Genomic DNA, 22965 nt, shown 5'->3' on the forward strand with positions numbered 1-22965 from the left:
AACGTGGTGGTGGTGTCTTTTAAGAAAGTTGGTATTGATTACAAATGAAAATGAAACAGGAAAGTCCAGGAGTAGTATCTCTTTATGACAGAAACTAAATAGTAATTTGGAAAAAAAAGCGGTCATTTTGCATTCCATTTATTAAAAAGTAGGATGTCTTCAGCCCTGCTCCATTCCTTAATAAAAATCTCACCGTGTGCTAGATGGTCTCATGGCTTTTCAAAGAAATTACACTGTTTCTCATGGAAAGTGGGGAAAAAAGTTTAGAAATCTTTTCTTTAAGGATGTACCACTCTTGAAATGAGTTTTTGTATTTGTAATGCTTAGCTGTAAATTCCTGTAGCAGTAATGACCAACTCGGACAACTAACAGAGAAATATTAGTGAAAATAAATTATTCTCATAGAAATATTTATGTGGATTTTCTAATGTAATTATTTCTAGAATACTTAAAACTGATCATGCTTAAAAACATTCAAAGTGTGTTTTATCTACTTTTTTTTGACATGAAAATGTAATATTCAGACAGTTTGTTTGGCCTATAAGCCAATATGCTTGACTTTATAAATTGTGTATTCGTACTATGGTCAGGAGAGTGCTGCTTGTTTGCAATACCGAATAGATAGCAACTCAAAGTAGGGGGTTGCTGCGGGTGTTGGACCACCACTGGTTGGTTGTGGAATGTACTAATTTGCCAATAGTTGCACTGTTGTTGCTGGAGAGTAAAGAATCAAGGTAATGCACAATTTCTGCTCTTGGCTTTTGCCTATCTATTTCTAGTTACTGGCTGTGATGAGCTGCTTTAGTGCTTTGCCTTATGCTATTAATCAACCATGTAACTTTTGTGTAAGGGAAAATTTGATCTTTTTACATGGTTAGTTTGTCAGACAAGCAGACATCTCACTACTGGGATTTAGTGATGATCACTGAACCTCTCATTTGCTTACAAATGTGTTAACTCCATAGCATTAAGATTAGTCCTGAGGAGAGGGACTAGCCTACATGGCAAACACAGACCAAGCAGATAAACTCTGAATGCAACATTGAATATCTCAGTGTTATGCAATTATGGTGTAGATGCAAGATAACAAGGAAGTACATGCATATGGCCAACAGGTTTCCATTATTAGCTTTGCTTATTTATGAGGAAAAAGCAAAATCAATAGGGTTAATTATTTTTTCGTAGTGAAGTTATTAATTTTATACAAAATGCCTTTCATGAGGCTGGAAACACTTTGCAGAATGGCTAGTTAATAACTTCTGTACTTATGATACAAAAATCTGTTTTGGAGAAATATCATTAAGACTGTTAAAGTTAAGGAAATACTAAAATTGCACTGTACATATGTACGTATGCCTTGTACATACATATTATGGCACCAAACTCAGTATCCCTCTTCTAGAAGACCCAGCCTCAGTCACAGCGCCTAAAAGCTGATGTTACTTTCTGAACGGCTGTTCAGTATATTGTGTTCTGTTCGTTGCTTACTCCTTGTCTGCTATTCCATACACCTGTACTGCACAGTATTCAAACCTTCTCTGAACCCAGAATGATTTTTCTTTTTTGTTATTCTGAGCTGTTCTACAGCACTCTTCTTAAAATTGTCCAAGTGCTTCAGAAATATTAACTGCTTCTTCTAAGACCATCCTATGAAATGAAAACTCTATTAGTGAGAGGAGTTGAGGTGCATGAGAAATAAAGCTCATGTAGTGTCCAGTGGTCTTGGATGCCTAACTACAGCTATTTAGGATCTGTGAGATATACACGTGTATTTGCATGTTCAATATTTGGCATTTTTACCTTCTGAGCAGAGTTGCCACTATGGTTGCAACTCTCACCTCTCGCCACTTCTGCAAATCGGAGCCTGGAATTTCAAGTCACGCACTCAGGGAATGTCATGTTTTTTTCTGGGTGACGTGCATGGCTTCAGGTAAAAATGCTGAGCTGGGGCAGTGACAGAATCTGATATTTCAAGGCTGAATTGAATCAACGTTGCCATGAATTCATTCTTTCTTTTTCAGCAAGCCATGGCCTTGTGCACCTTACAATATCTGTAACGGCCCAGAATAGTGCACAAAACATACAGGTTTCTCTGTGTTGAAAGAGACAGATTTTTGTGAATGGAAAAGGCAACACACGAAGAAGCAATTACAGGCTTTTGTAATGTGTATGTAAAAGGGGGCAAATTCAGGTTATAGAGCTAATCCCACTTCTGGCACTTTTAACATTGAGTACTTGTTTCTGCAACCTTAGCAGCATTATTTTAGGGTTCATGTACGTGTATGCCCAGTCTCTGGGCGGGGGGGATCCAGCACAGCCCCCTGGCGCACGGCTGGCTGTGGGAAGGACGCTGGTTCCTGGTGCTCAGGCGCTGGTAGCAGGAGCCGAACAGCTCTGTACGTGGTGGACACAGGCAAATGGCTGCTGCTCCCCAGTGCTAGTCTTTGACAGACAGAATGGCCCAGCACTTAATGCTGGTTATACTGTAGTAATTAGATCACTTAGCTGCTTTAATCAGTGGTGTGAGTGTAAGCATAGACATTAACAGCTTTTTATAAAGTTGGAAGAGTCTCTTAACAAGTATGAAGGCAGTAGTTATGGCGTGCCTGCTGAAATTTCCCTGGAAGCTTCCAAGTTGTTGAACAATTGTTATTAATTTTCTGTCTTGTATTCTCCTGTAGAATTACAGGGTACTTTAAAATCGTTATATCTTCTATTAATTAGTCTGGTTTCCTTTAAGCTGAAAGGCCTTGAGCTAATTAATCCTCTGAGTAGCTGTTCACAGTAATACGTTTGCAGTTTAGCTGATACATTATCGTTATGGTATGAATTAATTCCATGAAACAGGTTAGCTTTCTCAGCGTGGGGACAGTGGTCCACTTGTGATACATCTGCCTTGTAAAACTGTTGTGGTTTTTTTTTTTTTTAAATTGTATGTGCATAAGCATACAATGGAAGCATACAAAGCAAAATGGAAAAATTAATAATAAAAAATGGGCATTTTTAAACTTTGGCCTACTTATTATGTGGCTACAAATGGAACTCTTGTAGACACTTTTCATAACGCTGTATTATTTTCCTTGAAAAAGACAGAAAAATTGTATATATAAAATTATATAGAGAAAAAAGCATTTAAAAAAACCCAAAAGGAATGTGAAATAAGACTATATATCAAAATGCAGTGAATGCACTCTATTGTGTATGTTAGTTACAGGTAGAAGTCTAAAACCTGAGTCATAATATTCAGTAAGTTACAAGGAAAAATCTGATATAAAAAAATTGATTTATCACGGAGGATATATTTTACATATTTTGGAGGAGATTATTCAAGTAGTGAAAGGATGACAAGCTTGGAATATTTTGTGCAATTCAGGTTATTTTACATATACTAGAAAGGACATTGCAGAACTAGGAAAGGTACAAGCAGAAAAAAGAGTGATTAAAAAAACCCAACTCAAGTACCTTAAAATTAAGCAACACTTAGAAACTACTGTGGGTATATATGCATTGAGAAGAAAAGATGAACAGTAGATTCTTATTGATGAGCTGTACATTTCAAGGCGATATTCTTATATCTAGACCCACCTTCAGTTAAATGGTTATTTCTTCCCAGATGGAAATAAATTGTGACATGAAATATCTTTTCTATTATAAGAAATATCCCTGTGAGCAAACATTTTTACATGATTTGCCATGTAGGACATCCTAGCTAATAGCTTCTACCATGAATTAAATGTCTATAAAACCAGGAAAGCACCAAGAAATTTACTTAATAAGTTCTTGGGGGTGACAATTGCTGACTAACCTATTTTCATTACTTTCGAATATCTGTGCTAGATTTAGGACAGGATATCTATTTTTCAAAGGTAAATTCGGTAAGAGTTTCTGCTAGCTGAATATAGACTGGACTGTCTAAAGTGTTACATATACATTCAGTACCTGTCTTAGGAGATCTGCAACTTGAAAAGCTGTCCAGTTCTCAACCTCTTCTTGAGATGGTAGTTTTGTGGCCATGTTGCTATCCAGTGAGAAAGACTTGATCTATGAGTAACACTGACCTATTGCTTCACTGGTTTTTACTGAGCTGCTGTAGAAATCTTAGGAGGAAGTCCTTTTTGCAACTTTCTTCCTGTTTGCTCGCTTAAAGTGAACGCCTATAAAGGGCAATTTAGGAAGTACCAATATTCTATGAGTTACTCTTTCCAGTGTAAGCGAACTGTAAGTCATTATATCAACATATGCAAATGTAAGTAATTACTGAAATCAGTTAAACAAATTCTGCTGCAAATCGGTGTATAAAATATTTCTGACTCATCTTACCAGATGTTTAAATATGTCAACTATTTTTCATAGCTATTACAAAAACAATTAGTGATAGCTTTCTCTTGCCTACCTTGAACTCCTTGATCCAGTTGCTTGGATCTGCCTTCAGCTTGCATTTGACTTGCTTGTGGGTTTTGACATACTGTGCTGTGGTGTTTAGACAGATGAAAATAGAGCTCAGTTGCAGAACCTTTACCAATTGTCAACAAATTCATACCAGTGCTACATTATGTTTTCAAAAGGTAGGGCTACCATAAAATGCTTGTACTGAGTCAGACCGTAAGCTCATCCAGCCCAGCATCTTCTTTTCTGACTGTGGTCAGAAGTGAGCTACCTAGGAAACTGTATAGAAATAGGACAAGCATGTAAGACTTCCATAGTATTCTCGTAGTCTCCAACCAGTTTGAATGCAGGGATTTACTGGTCTGGATATGGTTTCTGTGTATGCTGTGTGCATGTATATAACTTACGTTATACCAATGATTCCCAAATTTGGAGCCATGACCGTTACCCTTGAAGGAGGGAGGTGGGCAGTGGACTGGGCAGGCACAGTCAGGAATTGTTCCTGGGCTGCAGAAGGAGGAAGACAGATGTTTTCAGTGGGGCCTGGGGCTCAGATGGAGTCATAGAATCATAATATGGCTAGAGTTGGAAGGGACCTTAAAGATCATCTAGTTCCAAGCCCCCTGCCCTGGGCAGGGGCACCTTCCACCAGACCAGGTTGCTCAAAGCAAGTCAAGAGGGAGCAGAGTGGAGGAGGCTCAGGATGGGCCCTTCTGCCCCTTCCCACCCCCGTCCCTGTCCAGCCATCTCCCCTGAGCCGCATCCCTGCCCCAGCCACAGCCCTTCGCTGCCTCTTCACCTCTAACACAGAACACACTTCCAGTTTGAGAGGAGCGGCATACGTGATTCTTAAATTGGAGAAGGGGGCAGGGAGCATATTCTAAAATGGAGCAAGGGGGAAAAGTTTGAGACATTGCTTTGTAGAACAGGCAATAAAATTGCAAAGATGCAGCTGCTGAAATAAACCCAGATTATTTTGCTCAGCAGTTCTAAGTCACCACAACAGTAGAAATATGAAAGCTTCCATAAAAGGCCGGAGACCAAGGAATGCTGTATTCTGCTTTCCAATTACTCTTCCTGTTTTATTTCCCAGTGCAAAATGGATTTGTGGCACATGTTCAAAGATTAAAATGGGTTTCAGCTAAGTTGAAATGTCTCATCTGCTATCCTTCTTCAAATTTTCCTGCGTGTATTTTTCCTGTTAGATTGACTGACAGGTCAATTGTTGCCAGTGAATACTCTTAACTCTTTACTGTCTTGTAGCTTTGCAGAACATTGAATCTGGCAAAACTTAGCATCTGGAGTTTCAGAAATGCAGAATTGAGGTAGAAGCCTTTGTGTCTTCAACTTTGCCTCCTCAGAATAATCTCCAAGTGCCTGGCTGTGCACACTATAAAAAAGGTATGTTGAATTTCATACTGTTGTGGCTGTGAGTTGTTCCAAGGGGGACAACATCTGCCCGGATGACAAGAGGGAGTGATACTCTCTTCCACTGTGTGCAGGAGTAGAAAGAGTTGCACGCATTCTTTAAGAAATTTTGTTTGCCCAGTTTGAGCACAGGCGTAATTGTGTTGGTAATACACAAGTAGGTCTTCATGTATGGTGGAGGTGGGAAGCAGCTGGGTGGGAGATACGTGTGAATTACCATTTTAATGGTTGCTTGGGGGAAACAGCAAAATAACAGATGGCATCAGATGTGAAACATGAAGAAAGTGAAGCACAGCAATGGTGTTATTTCTGCAGCGCAGGCTGAGTTTTGTTACTGAGTAGGTGTAAGCAGTTTTAGTTAAGAACATCTCAAAGGCAGGTTAAAAATAGCTTTTTAAGGATTTTGCAATTTAGTGCATGCTGACAGCAGTACCCACTCCTCTTCTCACCATGGCCCAGCAGGCCACCAGCATTTTCAGAAATACTGGTGTGCAAGGAGCTGCTCCGTGCTGCCTGCTGCCCTCCCCTGTTATATCCCTACACGCCTGGTCATCTGCAGTGTGAGCTGAAGCTCTGCCCCGCCAGGTCGCCCACCTTGCTGTGCCCAGGCCTCCCTCTTCTCTCTGATTGCTCTCCCCAACACTAACATTTTGGCTAATTCTCCTATCATTGCCTGTGTTGATGTTGCCTTAATTTGTATTCGGGGTTTTCAGGAGAGCACTCCCAAGAGGCCAATATTTATGCAGGTCACCTCTCTCCACTGAACGAGACAGAGATCTGTTGGGAAGGTCACATTCAGCTTTGTGTTCCCAAAGGGGCTGTAGCAGAGGTGATTGAACCACGGGGACCGTACCTTGCAAGAAATATTTTGCATTTGTGTTTTAGTCATATTAAAAATGACGACAACAACAAAAAAATTAAAAGGGATGTGGGGGGGCTCATCTGGGATCCTGCAGCTGATCTCTCAGTGCCAATATTGATGTTGGCTTGATCAGTGCTGGAGTTTTCTTTCTTCAAGTGTGTGCAGTAAAAATGCAGAATATTATCATGCACTTCTACTTGCTTTCCACTACCCTCAAGGGGATTATTTCAAGAATTGTTAGCTAGGAGGACTCCGGATTTGGTTACCAATTCTACTTAGTACGTTCATACCCCTCGTTACCGTATGCAATATACCACCTTTGATGGCAATCCAAGTAAATATATACACTTGAACACATGTAGGCTGTGCGGGCTGCAGTGGGGGGGATCTTTGAGCAGAATATTGAGGCTTCCAGATGAATATGGGCACAGATGCCGTTTCTTTTGAAATGGCCAGGTGCCTACACATAACTTTGAAGCAGATTATAGAGACTTGAATGAGAACAAGCACTAGCCTTGGGCAGCTCATGCTCACTTGCTGTTGGGTATTCCCTGGAGTCTTTTGATCTGGCGTGGACATCTGTCAGTCTTCAAATTGTGTTTGAGTACATGTACCCAAACACTGTTATTATTTAATCTGTTATTTTAAACTGTTATATTATTATATATTTACATATTAAATAAAGTACATTTATATATATATAAATAATATTTAATCTGTTACTTTAAACTTGTATCTAACTAGAAACAGTAACACTTTACATCCGTACTGTTCACAATTTCACTCCTCAAAAAAGGTGGAAATTTGATTCTATATATTAAGAAATTTCATTTTTCTGGACCCCTTAGGAAAAATGGTAGCTGGTACTTGAGAACTACCAGCTTTCAGAGGAATCTTAGCTAATGTGCGCATTTTTATACACCTCTAAACAGAAGGTCATTTTCATATGTAACTTGTACATAAAGCAGAGTTAACAGGTCTTTACAGTATATATTTGGATTAATTTATTTGCTACAGTCTGGAATGTGCAAGCCACACGAGAGGCGTGTTTTAACAGGCTACAGCTCCTTAGAGTTCCATAAAGTAAGTTCTCAATTTGCCATTTCATAGAAATTTCTAATAAACAGTGTAAAAACTGATTCCTAGATCATACCACTGTCATCTCTTACTAAATACAACTATATATTTTTATGAACATAAACACTAAATGTGTTAAATTATTTCAAAACTTTCGAAGTCAAGTTCTGCTTTGCAAAAACCCATAGCAGCTGCATGCAACTTACTTTACTGCATATAATACTAGCATACTGCTCTTGGGAAAATAGACTTGAGCAAAATAGCTCAATGAAGTATTACTGTATATAAATGAGCGATTGTCACTGATTTTTTTGTGCATTTTATCCAAAAATAATGAAAGGAACATGACTTACCATATACGAATTTTTCTTCTTCAGGCACACATGTTGGAATTGATTCCAAACAAGTTAAAGGAGCAGTTTCTCATGTCTGCTCTTCCTCCTTAAACTGTCCCATATGTATTTTGTTGTTGTTAGTGTGATTGACAGGCTTGGCATTCACAGCTGGTGGGAGAGAAACATTCTTAAAGTAAAAAGCTGGAATAGTGTCACAGTCTGAATAAGTTCACAGAGAACATCGGAAAATGAAGGCTTACTTAAAGCTATTTGTCTAGAAATTTGATAAAACTTTGCTAATTGTTTTTGTCTCTTTTATTATTTACTTAACAGGAAATAAAAAGAATAGAATCAACAGAAATCACAGGGTCTGGAAGGGAGCTTGGGAGATCTAGGCAGGGCATCATCAGAGAGGCAGGATCAAACTAGATCAACTAGAGGAAGTTGAATCAGTCTTGGAAGTCAGTTTGGTAACCCCTTTTTCTAACTGTGAGTGCTTGGGATAGTGTGAGGTTCACCACATCCTTCAGTGGCACAGCAGGAGGAAGAACTCTAATAATTCTGTGCTATACTGCTGCAGGGTGCAAGAGAAGGTGCCCATTGATAAGGCTAACTGTTGTCTCAGCACCAGAGGGGCTGAACCTAGACCTCCTCTCTTTCCTGAGGGAGCAAACCCACTTTCCTTAGCGTCTCTTCCTAAGTAATTATTGTCTTTAGTCTTTTTGTTCTTAGCACTCTTTTCAGTTTGGCTTCGTCTTAATTGAAAAACAGAGTGGCCAAACTGGTCTTGGTATACGATTCTTTATCCTGTGATAACTGCTTCTGTTTCAGGGATATCCCAATGTACGCTAGAAGAGTGCTAATGGAAGGAGTTTCTTAGAAAATTACTTTCTGCAGAAACATTTTTGTCCTGAGGATGGTTTAGGTTAATTGCATTCTGGCATGTGCCTTTAGCCTTAAATTGCTTTTTGGTTTTCAACATTTGTGTTTTGGAATTTCTTGTTGAAATTCTAAAAATTGTGCTACAAGAAGATATTTGAAATCACTTACACAGTATAGCAATGCTGTATTGCTTAAAACGGACATCTGTTCTTACAATAATAAAACTGTAATGCCAAATTCATAACAACTTTTGTAACGGTGTGACCTATCTCAGAAGACGATTGTAACTCCAATCGTGGCAGACTGAACAATTTTCCTGGTTTTGCAGAAGAAATGCGGTTTAGGAGCTATAGCTGGTTCCATATGACAACATATACTGCAACAGTGGCAACACATAGTATTGTTTTTTGAGTTGTAATTGCATTTTTAAAATTTTTTGTCCTACTGTGCCAGCCAATTATATGAGGCATGGAAATGAAGTTCAAGAGTCTTGGATTCCCTTTGTGACTGATGCAAATGATTATTTTTTTTTTTTTATGGTGTGGATAAGTCAATTATGGAGCCTTTCAGGGGCCAAAGGGAACTCTGCCTGCCTAAATACTTCATGGATCTTTGAAAATCTCCTTATTTTCTGTCCTAGTGTTTTCTTCCATCCTTGTTTCTGTGAGAGGATTTAGTACTGTAACAGGGAGAACCATAGGGAGCCTTAATATAGCAATGATTTCCCAAATGTTATGAAAGCTTTTGTGTTATGAAATAAGCATGTGGGTTTTGTAGATGTCTGTTCTTATGGTTGTTTTCTTTTTTTTTTTCCCCAGTAAATAGTATCTTTTCGGTTTTACTAACTGCATGTTGTATTCATTTTGTGTACTGTTTGTTTTAAGTTGTAATACAGGGCAATAATCTGTAGAACTTCTTTAAGCAACTATCTCACAAGCCAACATAAAATTCATTGGAGGATTCTGTCATGTAGATTACGTTGTTAAAAAATAATTAACCATTCATGGTAAAGAACAAAACCATGTACTTGTATTACTTAATTGAAATCTCTCTCTATGTAGCCCTAAACAGTAACTCTAAAACGCATTTCCTTCTTGTGATTGCAAAAGACCCAGACCCAAAGAAGCCTCGAATGGAAGAGAACAAAACCCACAAAAAACAAACCCCAGACCCCAAAAACCTTGCTAAGAATGGTTATCAGCATTGCTGTACTGAGGAGACTATGATTGTATGCTGATTTGAAACATGCCACCTTTGAATCACTTCCTCTGTATTCACTTTGCTGCATAAATATGGCCTCTTTCTTTATTTCACTTGTTTTTCAACCCATTCCTGGGGCATGTCATTTCAGATGAATTTTAATTATTGCCAAATGCTAGGGGGTTTTTTGTTTGCCTGTTTTGTGTTACAGAGGCTGGATACGCGGCATAAAAACCATTTTCTTAAGGACAGTTGCTCTTTCTGTTGTCACTCAGCCTTCTAAAATCTTTTTATATGGATTTTGATTGTTAGTTTGACCTTCTCTTTGAATATAGCAACATATCCAGCCATTATTCTAGAGAAATTTTCCCACATCCAACCATGCATTAAAAATGTACTTATTCTCACATGTATTTGTTTGTAACCTGAATTTTGCACCTAGTTTTCTTTATCTTTTCAAAAATTCATGTTTTTAACTAGTACAATAAAATATAACAGTAATAAAAATCCAACCTGCTACAAAAGTGACATTGTTCATTAGAAATTCTCTTTGATTTTTTTTGAAGGCTGGAATTGATGCTGTAGTGCTTGGTTGTGATATCCTTCACAAGTACTCAATATTCTTTGCAGTTTAACTGAGCCACTTCTTTGATTTTTATTCGTTTGAACACCTTGGCAGAACTTGCTGTCTATTCCTCTAGATTTGTATGTTGGCTTGTATAGTTTGCACTTACATTTTATATTGTTTCTTTATAGAACCTCTCCTTCCTCGAAATTCATCTGTGTTGACTGTTCTCATAAAATATAGGAAAATGTGTATGAACAGATTTCCATCTGGCAACACTTATATGCATTAAAATCTAGTGAGTAAATTTCAAAACAGAAAAATAGCATTATTTCAGTGTCTTGCATTATCATTTAAATAACATTCCTAGGCAGCTTAAACTTGAAAAGCTATGACTGATGCTTATTTTATTGCGTTTGTGTTCTTTTGGTGGATTTTGTTAGTATTATGAATTCTTAGTCTAACACTTTTGATTTCTTTGAGGCTTGTACATTGATACGTGTAGAAGGTCTTTCACCATGTACATGACTCTTGATATGAGATAAATGGAAAAATGTTAAATCCCAGTGGACGTACTAATACATCATTGCATGGTATTTTACAGTGGAAGATCTCAACAAAAGGTTGACCCTGTAGGTGTTGAAGACTACTGTGAAGTTAGTATGAGAACCAGGGTGATGGTTTGTTTTCTTTGTTGTTTTCTTTTTTTTTTTTCCTGCATCTACTTCCCAGGTTCAGAGTTCTCTGTCATTGCAATGAGCTTGGCCAACTTCAGCTAGCTGTAGTTACAGAAAATTCCACGTGATGTTTCTAAGGAATCTGCCCCCTTATGACTTCTAAAGAAGGGCCAGATTTAAATAAAAATACACAAAGATATGAATTCATTTCAACTGTTACAGAATACCACTCATTTTTTTTGAGGTGCAGGCACAGAGGTACATTCTCCATTCTCCACTTGCCCCACACTTCCATTTCACTCCTTATAACGCTTGTAACTTTTGGAACAGCCTTTGATATTTCAGTACATCCAGCTACCAAGCAGCAGTTATGTTGATTTCCACAGTGAACTAGTATTAGTTGAGTTCACTGAATTGATAGAGGTTTGAACCAGAAAAACTTGTTGCAACAGATTTTTGAGTTCTATCTGAAGTATTTGTTGTTAGGATGCATTGTTAACGGGAAATGTAAGGTACGTCATGGGAAAGAGAGCTGCTTGTGTTTTGAAGAGGGATTTCCTTCTGCTTAACATACAGGTTCAGAGAAGAAGGATGACGTTTCTCCTGTGCTCTTCCTCAGCTGGGGAATTTAGAGAGAAGCGTCAAAACAATAGTGAAACTTTAGTGTACCATTGTTATAGTATCATCAGTATTATAATGTATACATAGTATGAAGTATATATAGTGGATATATACTATATAGTATAGCAATATAGTAGAGTATTATGATATAGGGTTTCTGTGCTATGGAAACATGCAGGTTTCATTCAAAAACATGTACAGATGAATTCACAAAGGTCATAGCTTCAGTTCTTCTATTTCCTTAGAACAATTGAGATAAAACTGGACAGGGAAGATAACTGGATAGGGGAATAGGACAATGCAAAATCTAGGACTTTTCTGTGGGACAGCAGAAGATCTGAGGGGAACTGCGGTCAGTTGTCATACAAAGGAGGGAAGATCTGTGAATAGAATCTGAGATATAGAGTTGTTTGGACAAGGTGTTTATTGCTTATTGTACCAAGAGAGCATGTGGAAGGAAGGAAGCAGAGAGTAATGGTTTTGGGGAGCCCAAAGGGTTCAGGGAAGCATGTTATTTGCTTTTATAGATAAGAGGAACTGGATGGAGCATGTGTGTCAGCTGGCCAGCATCCAGATGTTGTTTGCACCAAAAATAAGCAGACCTTCTCCATACTTCCAGTCAACAGAGCCCATTTTCCCTCAAAATGAGGTTGGAAAAATGAACCACTGAGCCTGTTAAATAAGGACAGAAGAAAGGAGGAATTCAAAAGGAAAAGGGGGGGCTTAGAAGATGGGTAGAGAAATTGAAGATATTGACAAAGGGAGGGGGTGTAGAAATGGCAGGGTACAAAAAGTAAAGAAAATGAGAAAGGAGGTGATGTGGAGACAAGCTGTATAAATAGAGAATGTTTCTCAAGGTTTTTGGACTCATAAATAGAGCTTTTACATGTCTAGTGTCCTTAGCCTGCTGACATAGATAAAACTTTATGAGCAGAGTTTATTTGACAGTCAACAGAGAGAGAATATGATAAAATCTCAATAAATAAGAAAGACCTTAAGACCTGAGAGATCTATAGGTTTGGTGGTTGTGTTTTTTTTTTTTATTCTGACTGCAGTATTTGGGGGGGATGTCAAAAGCATATTTCAGGAGATATTATGTTCATAACAATACTTTTAAAATGAAAGAACTATCAGGAAAAAAATGACAAAAAGTACTTTTTAATTTTTCTTGTTTGAGTCACACAATAATTTCATAACTTTTTATTCTATCTCTTTTTTGTTAGTTTGGTTTTGTATATCATTTAGGTAATGGTAATGTCATCAAACCTCTCTATCAACATGGTATTAAGTGAAATTAGATCTAGGTAAAATGATCTTATGATAACAAGAAAGGCATGGAAGGAAGAAACGTTCAGTGACAAATTCTTCCCCACACCAAATCTGGAGGAGTCTTCTATTCTTATATGCTAAATACAATCAGAATTTAGTATGGTTATGTCCGTTGCCTTTCCATTTTTCTTGTGAACTAGCTTTTGCTTTTGTCAACCTTTCCTCCATAGCTTTATCATCTCCAGTTCAATTGTCACAGAGATGCTCAAGGAAAGCTGTGACTATTCTCACAGGTATCTTCTTTGCACAGTGCCAGTCGCTTCTTGCAGTATGAATTGATGACAATCCAGAGTTGTTTCAGTTTATTCCTCTCTCCTCTCTTCCAAAGGCAGAAACCATGCTAATGATGTTAGCTTATTTCGAAGTAAGTATGTGCTGCCTATTTGAAAAATGCTGGACCTTCCAAATATAATTAGGTAGAGGTTGGATAATGACATGGGATGTACCAAAGGGCAGTTTTGTGGTACCAGATGGAATTAGTGGCAATGAAGGTAGTAGCTGACTACTGCTTGTGTGTGTCTCGCATTGCAAACAGCACCATTAAAGTACATCTCAAGATTTTTGCTATCCCTAGGGAATATACTAGGGAATGTTGGGCTCAATATCCATGCATATTGCAACCTAATGGAGAAAACTCCAGTAACAGCTGCTCTTGTGTGTTGTAAACATTCTTCTGATAAGCTTTTTAAGGATCTAGATATGAGGTGTTCAGTATGCATCCATCTCCTGACAGTATTATAAATATTGTATTTCTGACCTTCAGATTTTCTCTCTTGATCTCTGGTTAAATGATATGTTTGCCAGTTTGACACTGCTGACATTCTGTCTGCTTGGTCTAACATCATTATACCATGATTCCTTGTGATCTCATTGTCATGGGAATGATATATCTCAAATGATGAATATACTTTAAAGCAACGTGGGAAATAAACACACTGGCTAAGCTTCATTTGGAACAAGAATTTTTGTTGCAAAATGCCTTCTTCAGTGACCAGTATAAATGATTTATGTAATGTTGATGTATTTAAGAACATTGCTATTTCATCAGATAATGTAAAAGAGGATGAGCTGCTATTCAGGTGGATACTGAATATCTCAATCATGGTTTTAGGCAGATTTTTCCCTTGCTTTTGATTTAACATGCACTATGTTTCTGGGCTTTTCAGGACAATAAACTGAGCAGTAGTGGAAGTAGAAGCTTCCTGTTTTCTTCCAGTGGTGAATGCCACTTCTCTAGAAATGTTCTCTCGTCTAGAGCTGGTGAAAGTGAACTTCACTTTGAGAAGTGAACCACAAACCATGTGAGGTGAGAAAGAGAAGAAATGAACACATAAAAATTTTGCACTCTGGTATAATTTTTTTTTATATGCTTGTTTTATGCTTTTGAACGCACCTTAAAAGCAACCCTACCTTCGAATTCCATGCCTGTTTTCGGAAGTTGATTGGATGTATGATGTGAATGAGACCTTGATAATGTTACCTACGTTCCTGATAAATTGAAGTCTGTTTTGATTTGAGTATTTTGTGAAAAGTCAGTGTGAGTTTTTTATGCATAACCTTCAGGTCCTCATTCCTTTGTTATTAAAAAGAAATGAAATGAGAACTTAAACATAAAAAAAAAAATTGTCGACAATAAATGTCAGGCTGATAAAAACCTCACCATTGACCTTCAGAACAGTGAGAGTTGACTATGATGTGATTATCCTCTGAGGTCAGAAGTTACAAATCAGATGAAGCGGTGATGACTTTAGTCCTCTGCCACCTACACATTCTGCACATGCATCCTATGCCTCATTTGCCACATCTTTTCCACTGTCCAGAACATGATCTATTATTTCTGCTTGCAATTTTGCTTCTCTCCATTATTGGTGAACTACAGCAGACAATTGAATTCTCTGGCAATTCTCACCTCTTGGTCAGTTCTGCCTCAGTTCATAACCAAAGCACTTAATGTGCTGTATATGTGATTGGCACATGTAAGTGCAAAAGCTCTGGGAGCATACGTTGGCCCTGATATACCTGCATCAGCAAAATGAAATGGAATGGCCCAGAGCTTATAACTGATTACAGATTATTTAATGTCATTGTAAAATTGCTCTTAACTGAAGTTTGTCTCTTCTCTTTCCTGTTAACTTGGGTGGCTGACCTTAGTTTAGTTTGATTTACAGGCACAGAAATGGCTTTATCGTTTAGAGTTACCTCTCCATCACAGTGTGTGCTGAAGGCATTCTGATCCCGTGGCGCTCTCACATCACTGAGGTGATGCCATCGCTGTTGCTTACCCTGCCAGCCCAGCTTTTGGGTTTCTACTGACAGTTTGCAAAGTGCTTTGCGAGCCATGTTTTTGTTTCTGATTTAAAGAAAGTTCAATAACATTTAAGGGGCAATAACTACCAAATAGTTTTGAGATTACATCTGGAAAGCCACACAGTCACTTACTCATTAAATATTTTCTTTCCTTACTGGGGATCTTTCTCGCTTTTCTCCCCATAGCTTTATTTAGCAAGACTTGATAAATAAATGCAGGTCCAAGTGATGTTTAAATTGAGGCACTAGAAGACTTCAGTACTGAAAACTACTTTGCATAGAGAAGGAGTCAATAGAGGTTCTGCTCTGGATGGACTGAGCTCAGAAAGTTCATGATACTATAAATAAGTTTTTTCATTTTCCTTCTCGTTCTCACAATAGATGAATTGCACTCAACTCTCTTACCTCTTGCTGTGTCTCTCACAGCACGCAAAACCCTCTGACTCAACACTCTCTGCAAAAGCAGAACAGCAGGAGAGCAAGGCCAGAAAAAATGCAGTATTTTTGTGGGGGGTTTCTTAGATTAGTCTCCTTCAGATTTCATATCTGTACCCCAGGAAACTTGAGAGCGCAGGTACTTGCTTGTCAAGAGGCTCTCTGAAACAAAAGCAAGCTGAAACACATCAGTCCTGCACAAGTGTGGTTACGAATCTCGGAGAGGGCGAGGAACATCCTAGGAGGCATGTGATGGCAAACTTTGGCTGGCTTTCTAAAAGACTGGCTTTCATGCTGCTACTGATAGAAAGCTGGCTGGAAAAAAAGTGCCCCTTCTGTTTGATGTGAGGCAATATATTTATACGGATTGCATTTCTGCTTCCTTTTTTTTTTTTTCTGGGTTTCTGTCAATTTGTCTGCCTTAAGATTACAAACTACCTGTGGGGGTGGGGTGTTGTCCCCCTCTTGAAAGATTAGAAGCATCCCAAAAACAAGGCGATTCTATTGTGGAATACACAGCCGCTTTCTGTGTTTACTCACCCTGTCTGTAAGACAGAGCTTTTGTATTTATGGCATTTAATTTTCTAACACAAACATCCTTGACTGTACTACTAAGAAAATATGTTTACAATTAGTTTCTACTGTTAAGTGCAGTTTTAGAAACTCTTAAAAATATTTCTGTGCAACTGCATATAGAAGAATTCTAAAGCACTGTCCTGCAAAAGTAGAGTCTGTCCAAATACAATCAATCTCAGAAAGAGCAAAGTTGAAATGTAGCATTTCATATAAAATGTCTCAGCGATGTTTGATACCTCCATATCAGTAGAAGGATTTAGGAGAAAAGTTGGCTGGAATAACCCTCCCTGCTTCAGAAGGTAGCCACTTTCTTTAAGACCTAGTTATAAAATTTTTACTTAATAGGAGAATTTGTTTCATGAGTATGACTTTGGAAACTTGGAAAGCAAAAATCAAGTGAGCTTCTTGAATGGAGCTGACCCCCCCCACGGTTCGATTCTTGTGCATCCTTTAATGTGCTTGTAGAGAATGGATCTTTAGATTCTTTCTTACGCTCCCAGAAGAGATTAAAATAGTACCGAGAACTATTTATCAGATGTTATATGGGAATGTCAGTATCAAGGCTTAATTTTTGGTGAGGGGGTTTTAGTAGGTTTTTCCCTAATTCCCCAGTGGATTGTATCTGTTGGGCTGTTTGCATGCTTAGAGTGGTCTAATAAATGTTCTAAACCGTTTTTTTTTTTTACATTCACTCTCACAAAATATAGTGCTTGCAAAATTGTCAAGCTGATTATTTTGTTTAGAGATTTAAATTGTAGATCCATCACAGATAAACCCACTCATTTTTATAAACTGAGTAAGCAAAGATAAAAGCACTATCAGAAAGGATGCCTTTTAGCAAACTGTTTTATCAAAATGACCCCAGAACTACTCGGTTAAAGTTCAGGGAGAAGAACTTGAATCAAATAAAGTGCTGTTTATTTCCAGAGAGGATCTGAATCCTTAATGTGCTTTGCTTAACATTACAGGATCTTCTGGGAGGAGTTAGCACTTGCCTTTCTTTGAAGTTGCCAGCTGAATTCTGAAGACTTTTCAAGAGAGCAGAGCACTTTGCTGGACTGACAAAGCACAAAGGTGGTGAAATCACGTCGCTGTTAATGAATGTTTTTCAGTGCATTTTGAGAAGATGAGTTGGAGCTAAAAAGAAGTGAAGGGGCTTGATGGTAACTATGCATAAACATGATGAGGACATAGTATGAGGAATGCATAGAAGCACAAACTGCATTGAGGAATGAGATACCACAGTTGGTTATAGCATGTGAGATACCCTGTGTGGTTTTGGTCAGCACTAGAGTGAAAGTGGGAACAGCAGGAGACTTTTTGAATGGTGAAAGGCATTTTATATTGAGCAGCTTTTAATCTAGTGCAGCTGATCTTATATAATGTCTAACTAGTAAAGCTTTCTTCTAAAAGAGTTGCACAATGAAGTTGCAAATCCATTCTGTACGTTATGAAACGAGTATTTTGAAATAGACTGCTTGATTTGAGGAATGAGTAGTGAACTCAGAGGTGGAAATTTTTCTCACCAAATATACTCTTGCATGCAGCAGAATGGACGTGCACATACTGGACAGTTTTTTCCACTTCTTCGGGAAAATTTATTGAATACCATTTTAATAATATGTCATTTCACTGTGCTACATTTGTTTCTTACAAATACAATTTCAAATAATTCACTTCAGTAACAAATCTCCTATCAACAATGCATAGATGTATTTCTAGTCCAGAGTAAGTCCCAATAAGAGCAAGACACTGGGCAGCCAACCCTGATTTAATCAATTATTTTCCTATATATTTGTTCTATATATTTATTCTGAAATTTAACAGTGGTGATCAAAAACTCATTTCAAAGCAAAACAATGAACAATCATCTGCAGCTGCAGACAATCTGCAGTTGCAAATAATCTGAAGTTGCAAATATCCATTATGACATATTTATTCAATGAAACAGTTTCTAACACGAGTCGCAATGCTATAGGCCCAGCTTAACTCTGATGATACATGTACAGTGCATATATGAGATGTTAGCATTTAATTAAGAGAAATACAAAGCATTATAATGCCATGTTGTAACAGACCATAAGGGGGAGTACTTAACAACTACATTGAATCGTTAGAGTTCAGGAGTAGAGACTGAAAGTGTGAGCTTTAATGCAAGGCAGCTGAACGTAGGTAATTTCTTCAACTCTTGTTGACAATGAAAATCATTTTCCTAAAAGAATACTTCATCAGATCCTTAGACTCAAAATTATAAAGTCACCTCACATATATATAAAATCAAATAGAAATGCCTTACTGAACCAGAACCATTATAATTAGTTTTCAAAATTGGAGCGGTGTTTTTGGTCACTTGGAAAAGAGTGTGATAGTTTCTTTGTTTATTTGACTGGATGGTTAATTTATTAAGCGTAAAATTGGGAATATTTACACATCCACAACTACTGCTTCTTTTTCTTTCCCATATTTATGCCCTAAACACAGGTTCTGTCAGCAATATTAGCATAGATATTTAATGCATTTCTTTTATGTTGATATTCTTTACCCAGAGACCATTTATTACTGTTGTAACTGAGATAGGAATCTAGCCCACAGTATACATTCATGCAGGAGACATTTGCAGCTGTCAGATAGTTGGCAGCTCATTGGCTTGTTTTGAGATCTGTGGATAAAAAAAAGTGCAGATTAATGACAAGATATAGGATTGTATTTTTTTTGCTAACTGACACTTGCTATCGAGGGGGCTGACTGTTAGTTTACCCTGGTAAATTCCCTGTGGAAGACTATAGTAGAGTAATGCCACACTTTCGAAAGAAAATGTTACACTTTGACTTTTATTTCGGAATCTTCATTTTCGTCTTAAATGCTATTCGCACAATCTAAGCAAGTCATAATTACCAAAGTTAGACAGAATTCCTAATGTTACCCTATGTGTCAGCAGTGGAAGTACAACAAATTCAACCTCAGAGCTTTGTACAGGTGTGCGACAGCCTCTCACTGTACCTTCATGAGCAAAATGTTGTGGTAACTCTAGAAGATATTTCCAAAATCTGCTTTTTATTGTGACCAGCATATGAAAAGGTGGTCTAAGTGCTTAGTTTCTACTTCTACTAAAGTGCTTAGTTTCACCTTCTCATTTGTCTGCCAGGGCTGATAATCCTAATGTGCGTACATCACCTGGTAAATAGAAACTATATTATGATATGCCAGATTCTGGCTTTGATACACTTCCTGGTGAATAGATGTTTGCTGATGCTATCATTTCAGGACTCAATGTTTGTTCAGTTTGAAATGAGGTCTTAAATGAAGGCTTTATTTGAAGATGATATACAGCCATTGATTGTAAACCTAATGGATTTTCTCTCTGCTTTTGGATTGATTAAACAGTGATTTCTGAGTTAGAGATCTGGGAATAAGTGATATCGAACACAGACATTCCATGTACGTTTTCGTGCTTCGGTAAGTCAAGTTCAAAGAAGTGTGTCAGCAGTATATTTGAAATGATACCTTAATCTCCATCAAACCATCTCTTAAAATCACCAAAACCTTGAAAGAATTTTCTCTCTTAACAATGAACCAAAAACTATTGTTGCATTTTTTTGAAAGGATTACATTTTTTTTGCCAGTGAGTTTGTGTTTAGGGGAAACAGTGAGTGTGTTCTGAGTCAGAGGCAGTAGTTCTCACTCTTTTCTCAGGTGAACTATTCAAGTATTTGACATTCCTTCCCTTTCCCACCAAATCCAGTGATCACAAAAATTTGGGAATTTAGATGAGCTGTTCTTAGCACAGAATCATCCTCATTTAGGAACATCATCCCTTTGTGTTGATGTAGTTGATCCAAATCATTCACTGAACAATTCTTCAGTTCCATTTCAGTTTACTTTTTTAACATTTGGTGGATAAACAGTGCTAGATCAAACACTGGAATCTGGCTTAAAAAAAAAAAGTCTTTTATTGATTTATTTCCATCTTATGGACAGAATTATTTGGCTTACAAGCTTCAATTAAAAAGAATGAGATTAGTTTCAGAAGAATTTATATCTAGAACAAATCCCATGAAGAAAGAAATTAAACATATATGGATAGTAACAACACTTCTGTGACGCAGATAAGGGTCATACAAGTAATCAGGCTGGAATTTAATTAAGTCTTTTGGCCATTATGCAAGATATTATGGTATAATATTCTTGCCTGGATAGTATAGTAATAAATAGTTGGATAGAAAGAAAACGTGGCCTGGATTTACATACCCCCTTAATCTCTGAATCCCTCAGGAAAAAGTTGCTGTCCTGAATGCTTGGCGATATGGGACTGCTGTCTTCAATAAAGTAGTACCAACTCGTGTTTTCGGCTTCGAGCATTTGCCCTACCCAATACAGACAAAATGTTTTTAGCATTCACAGAAGCGAAATGTGCATACACGTGTGTACACACTGGTATGCAGGTACAAAGCACTTTTTTTTTTTTTTTTTCTGCACCGGTTGCGGAGTAAAGGGCACCACTCTTCCCTAGCTCTTACTGAACTCTTGTTTACTTATTCAGGCTTCTGAAAATCTTAAATGAACCACAAGCGATTGAAACACAAGTGTTCTTGCCATCTATTCGATTTGCAGTTACATTAGCTGAAGCAGAGATAATCCAGAAGCTGGCCGTAAACCAGGAATGAAACTGGAAACTACTCAGTGTAGAAATCACAGTACTCATCTTTAGTCATCTTTCATGAAAGCTTCAAATAGAGATTCATAAATTCATAGGTGTTAAGGTTGCAAGTGACTAACAGTCATTATAGAGCGTGACCATTTCCATAACAGAAATTATGGTGTATGTAAATAAATTCTTCCTTTATATCCTATGACTGTGATTGAGCTAAAGTATATAGTTCATAAAAAATATCAAGCTTTGATAAAAAGTTTCCAGTGTTTGAAAATTTGCCATAATCCAGCTGCACAGAAATTGATGAAGGTGAATGGATCACATCTGCCATGTATTTCTGGTGAGAGCTCGAATTTATCAAGATAGCTACATTTTTCACCATATCAGTCTAAATCCCATTATGGCTAGTCTTGATACGCCAAAATATGACTATTAAAAATCAAGATCATAGTGAAAAAAATGTTTGCAAGTTCTTTAAACAATAGCATATGTTTAAAAAACCAAACCACAAACAACACCCCCCCAACACTGTTCAGTGCTGTTGTGAAAATCTAACAAAAGCTGGAGATACAACATAAGGTATATGGAACTGGTTGTTCTGAAGTTCATGTTGCCTATGCGCATTTAGGACTCAGTGTTTACAAAACTTAGATAAACCACTTAATGTCACCAGTAGAATGAGGTGAAATAAAGCAGTAGGGTCATGCCCTTATTGGCATTGCATCTAACTAACGTTTCTCCAACAGTGCTACTGTTCTGCTAAATTCAGCAGTGTTACCTCTGAGATGTTTAATTAAGATGGGAACTTCTATGTTGACTTGTCTTTTAATCACCTTTTGGAGAATGGAGGCATTTCTTTTCAGTGAACTCTAACTACATAGTAACACCAGCTTCTGCAGAGCAACCAGTGCTGTGTTACAGAAAAACATGGAAAAGAAGTTCTGGGAGAGGAAAAAACTGGAAATAGATTAAATGCTTTCTTTTAAGATTTGTGGATTTTTTAAATTGTCACTTAAAAATTATATTTTAATATAAAAATGAGCCCTAAATTTAAAAATAAAATAAGGAATTAGGAAAACAAGTATTCTGAAATATTTTTGTTACCTGGATTCATAGCAAATGAAACACGTTGTTCAACCTAAGCCGAATGTGGGTATTTTTTGCATAATTGATACAAGGAATTTAATTTTTGGTTGAATGAACCCTTTCAATCACAGAGAGAGATTCCATTTCATTTCATGGAAAAAGCTCCGCCTTTTCCAATCAAACAAATATTTCTTTCACAATTGTTCAGGAAATGAACAGAAAACACTTTCTTTACCTGCTTGCATTCCTACACCCTGTGTGCTCCTCTGCATTCAGTATAAAGCACTCACCAGCATGAATGCACTGATTTGCCCAAGAGCTATATTTAATTTGGGGCCTCATAGGGTCACTTTAAAGGATGCAGAAAAGGCTTAGAGTAGATTACATAGAGAAAAGCTGCAAAAGCTCAGCTGAGAGTTCTGCAGAGGGAAATTATTGTTTGTATGACCACAAAACCAAGCCAGGTGGCTCCTTCTGAGTCAGGTCTGACTCCAGTCTGTCAGACACTGTTAGCCCAAACACAGCTGTTACCTCCCCACACCTAACAC

At 37.6% G+C, this 22965-nt stretch overlaps 1 protein-coding gene across 3 annotated transcripts in view; it reads right to left on the minus strand.

Annotated features, from left to right (window-relative positions):
- The window catches only part of BLNK (B cell linker), a 108368-nt gene extending 100136 nt beyond the window's left edge, over positions 1-8232 (minus strand). Inside the window, exons 1-2 of one of the 3 annotated variants that reach the window (XM_074590277.1) lie at positions 8107-8232; positions 4394-4470 (exon numbers count right to left, since the gene is read on the minus strand). Coding sequence is in view for 2 of the 3 variants with exons in the window: in XM_074590275.1 (XP_074446376.1) it covers positions 3940-4014 (75 nt within the window). In the remaining variant the exon portion in view is untranslated. Of the gene's footprint in view, positions 1-3939; positions 4120-4393; positions 4471-8106 lie in introns of those variants that run through there. The other 2 variants (XM_074590275.1, XM_074590276.1) reach the window with 2 other exon arrangements.
- Between the last annotated feature and the right edge of the window lie 14733 nt (positions 8233-22965).

This window comes from Larus michahellis, chromosome 6, assembly GCF_964199755.1.
Source record: "Larus michahellis chromosome 6, bLarMic1.1, whole genome shotgun sequence".
Classification (NCBI taxonomy): Eukaryota; Metazoa; Chordata; class Aves; order Charadriiformes; family Laridae; genus Larus; species Larus michahellis.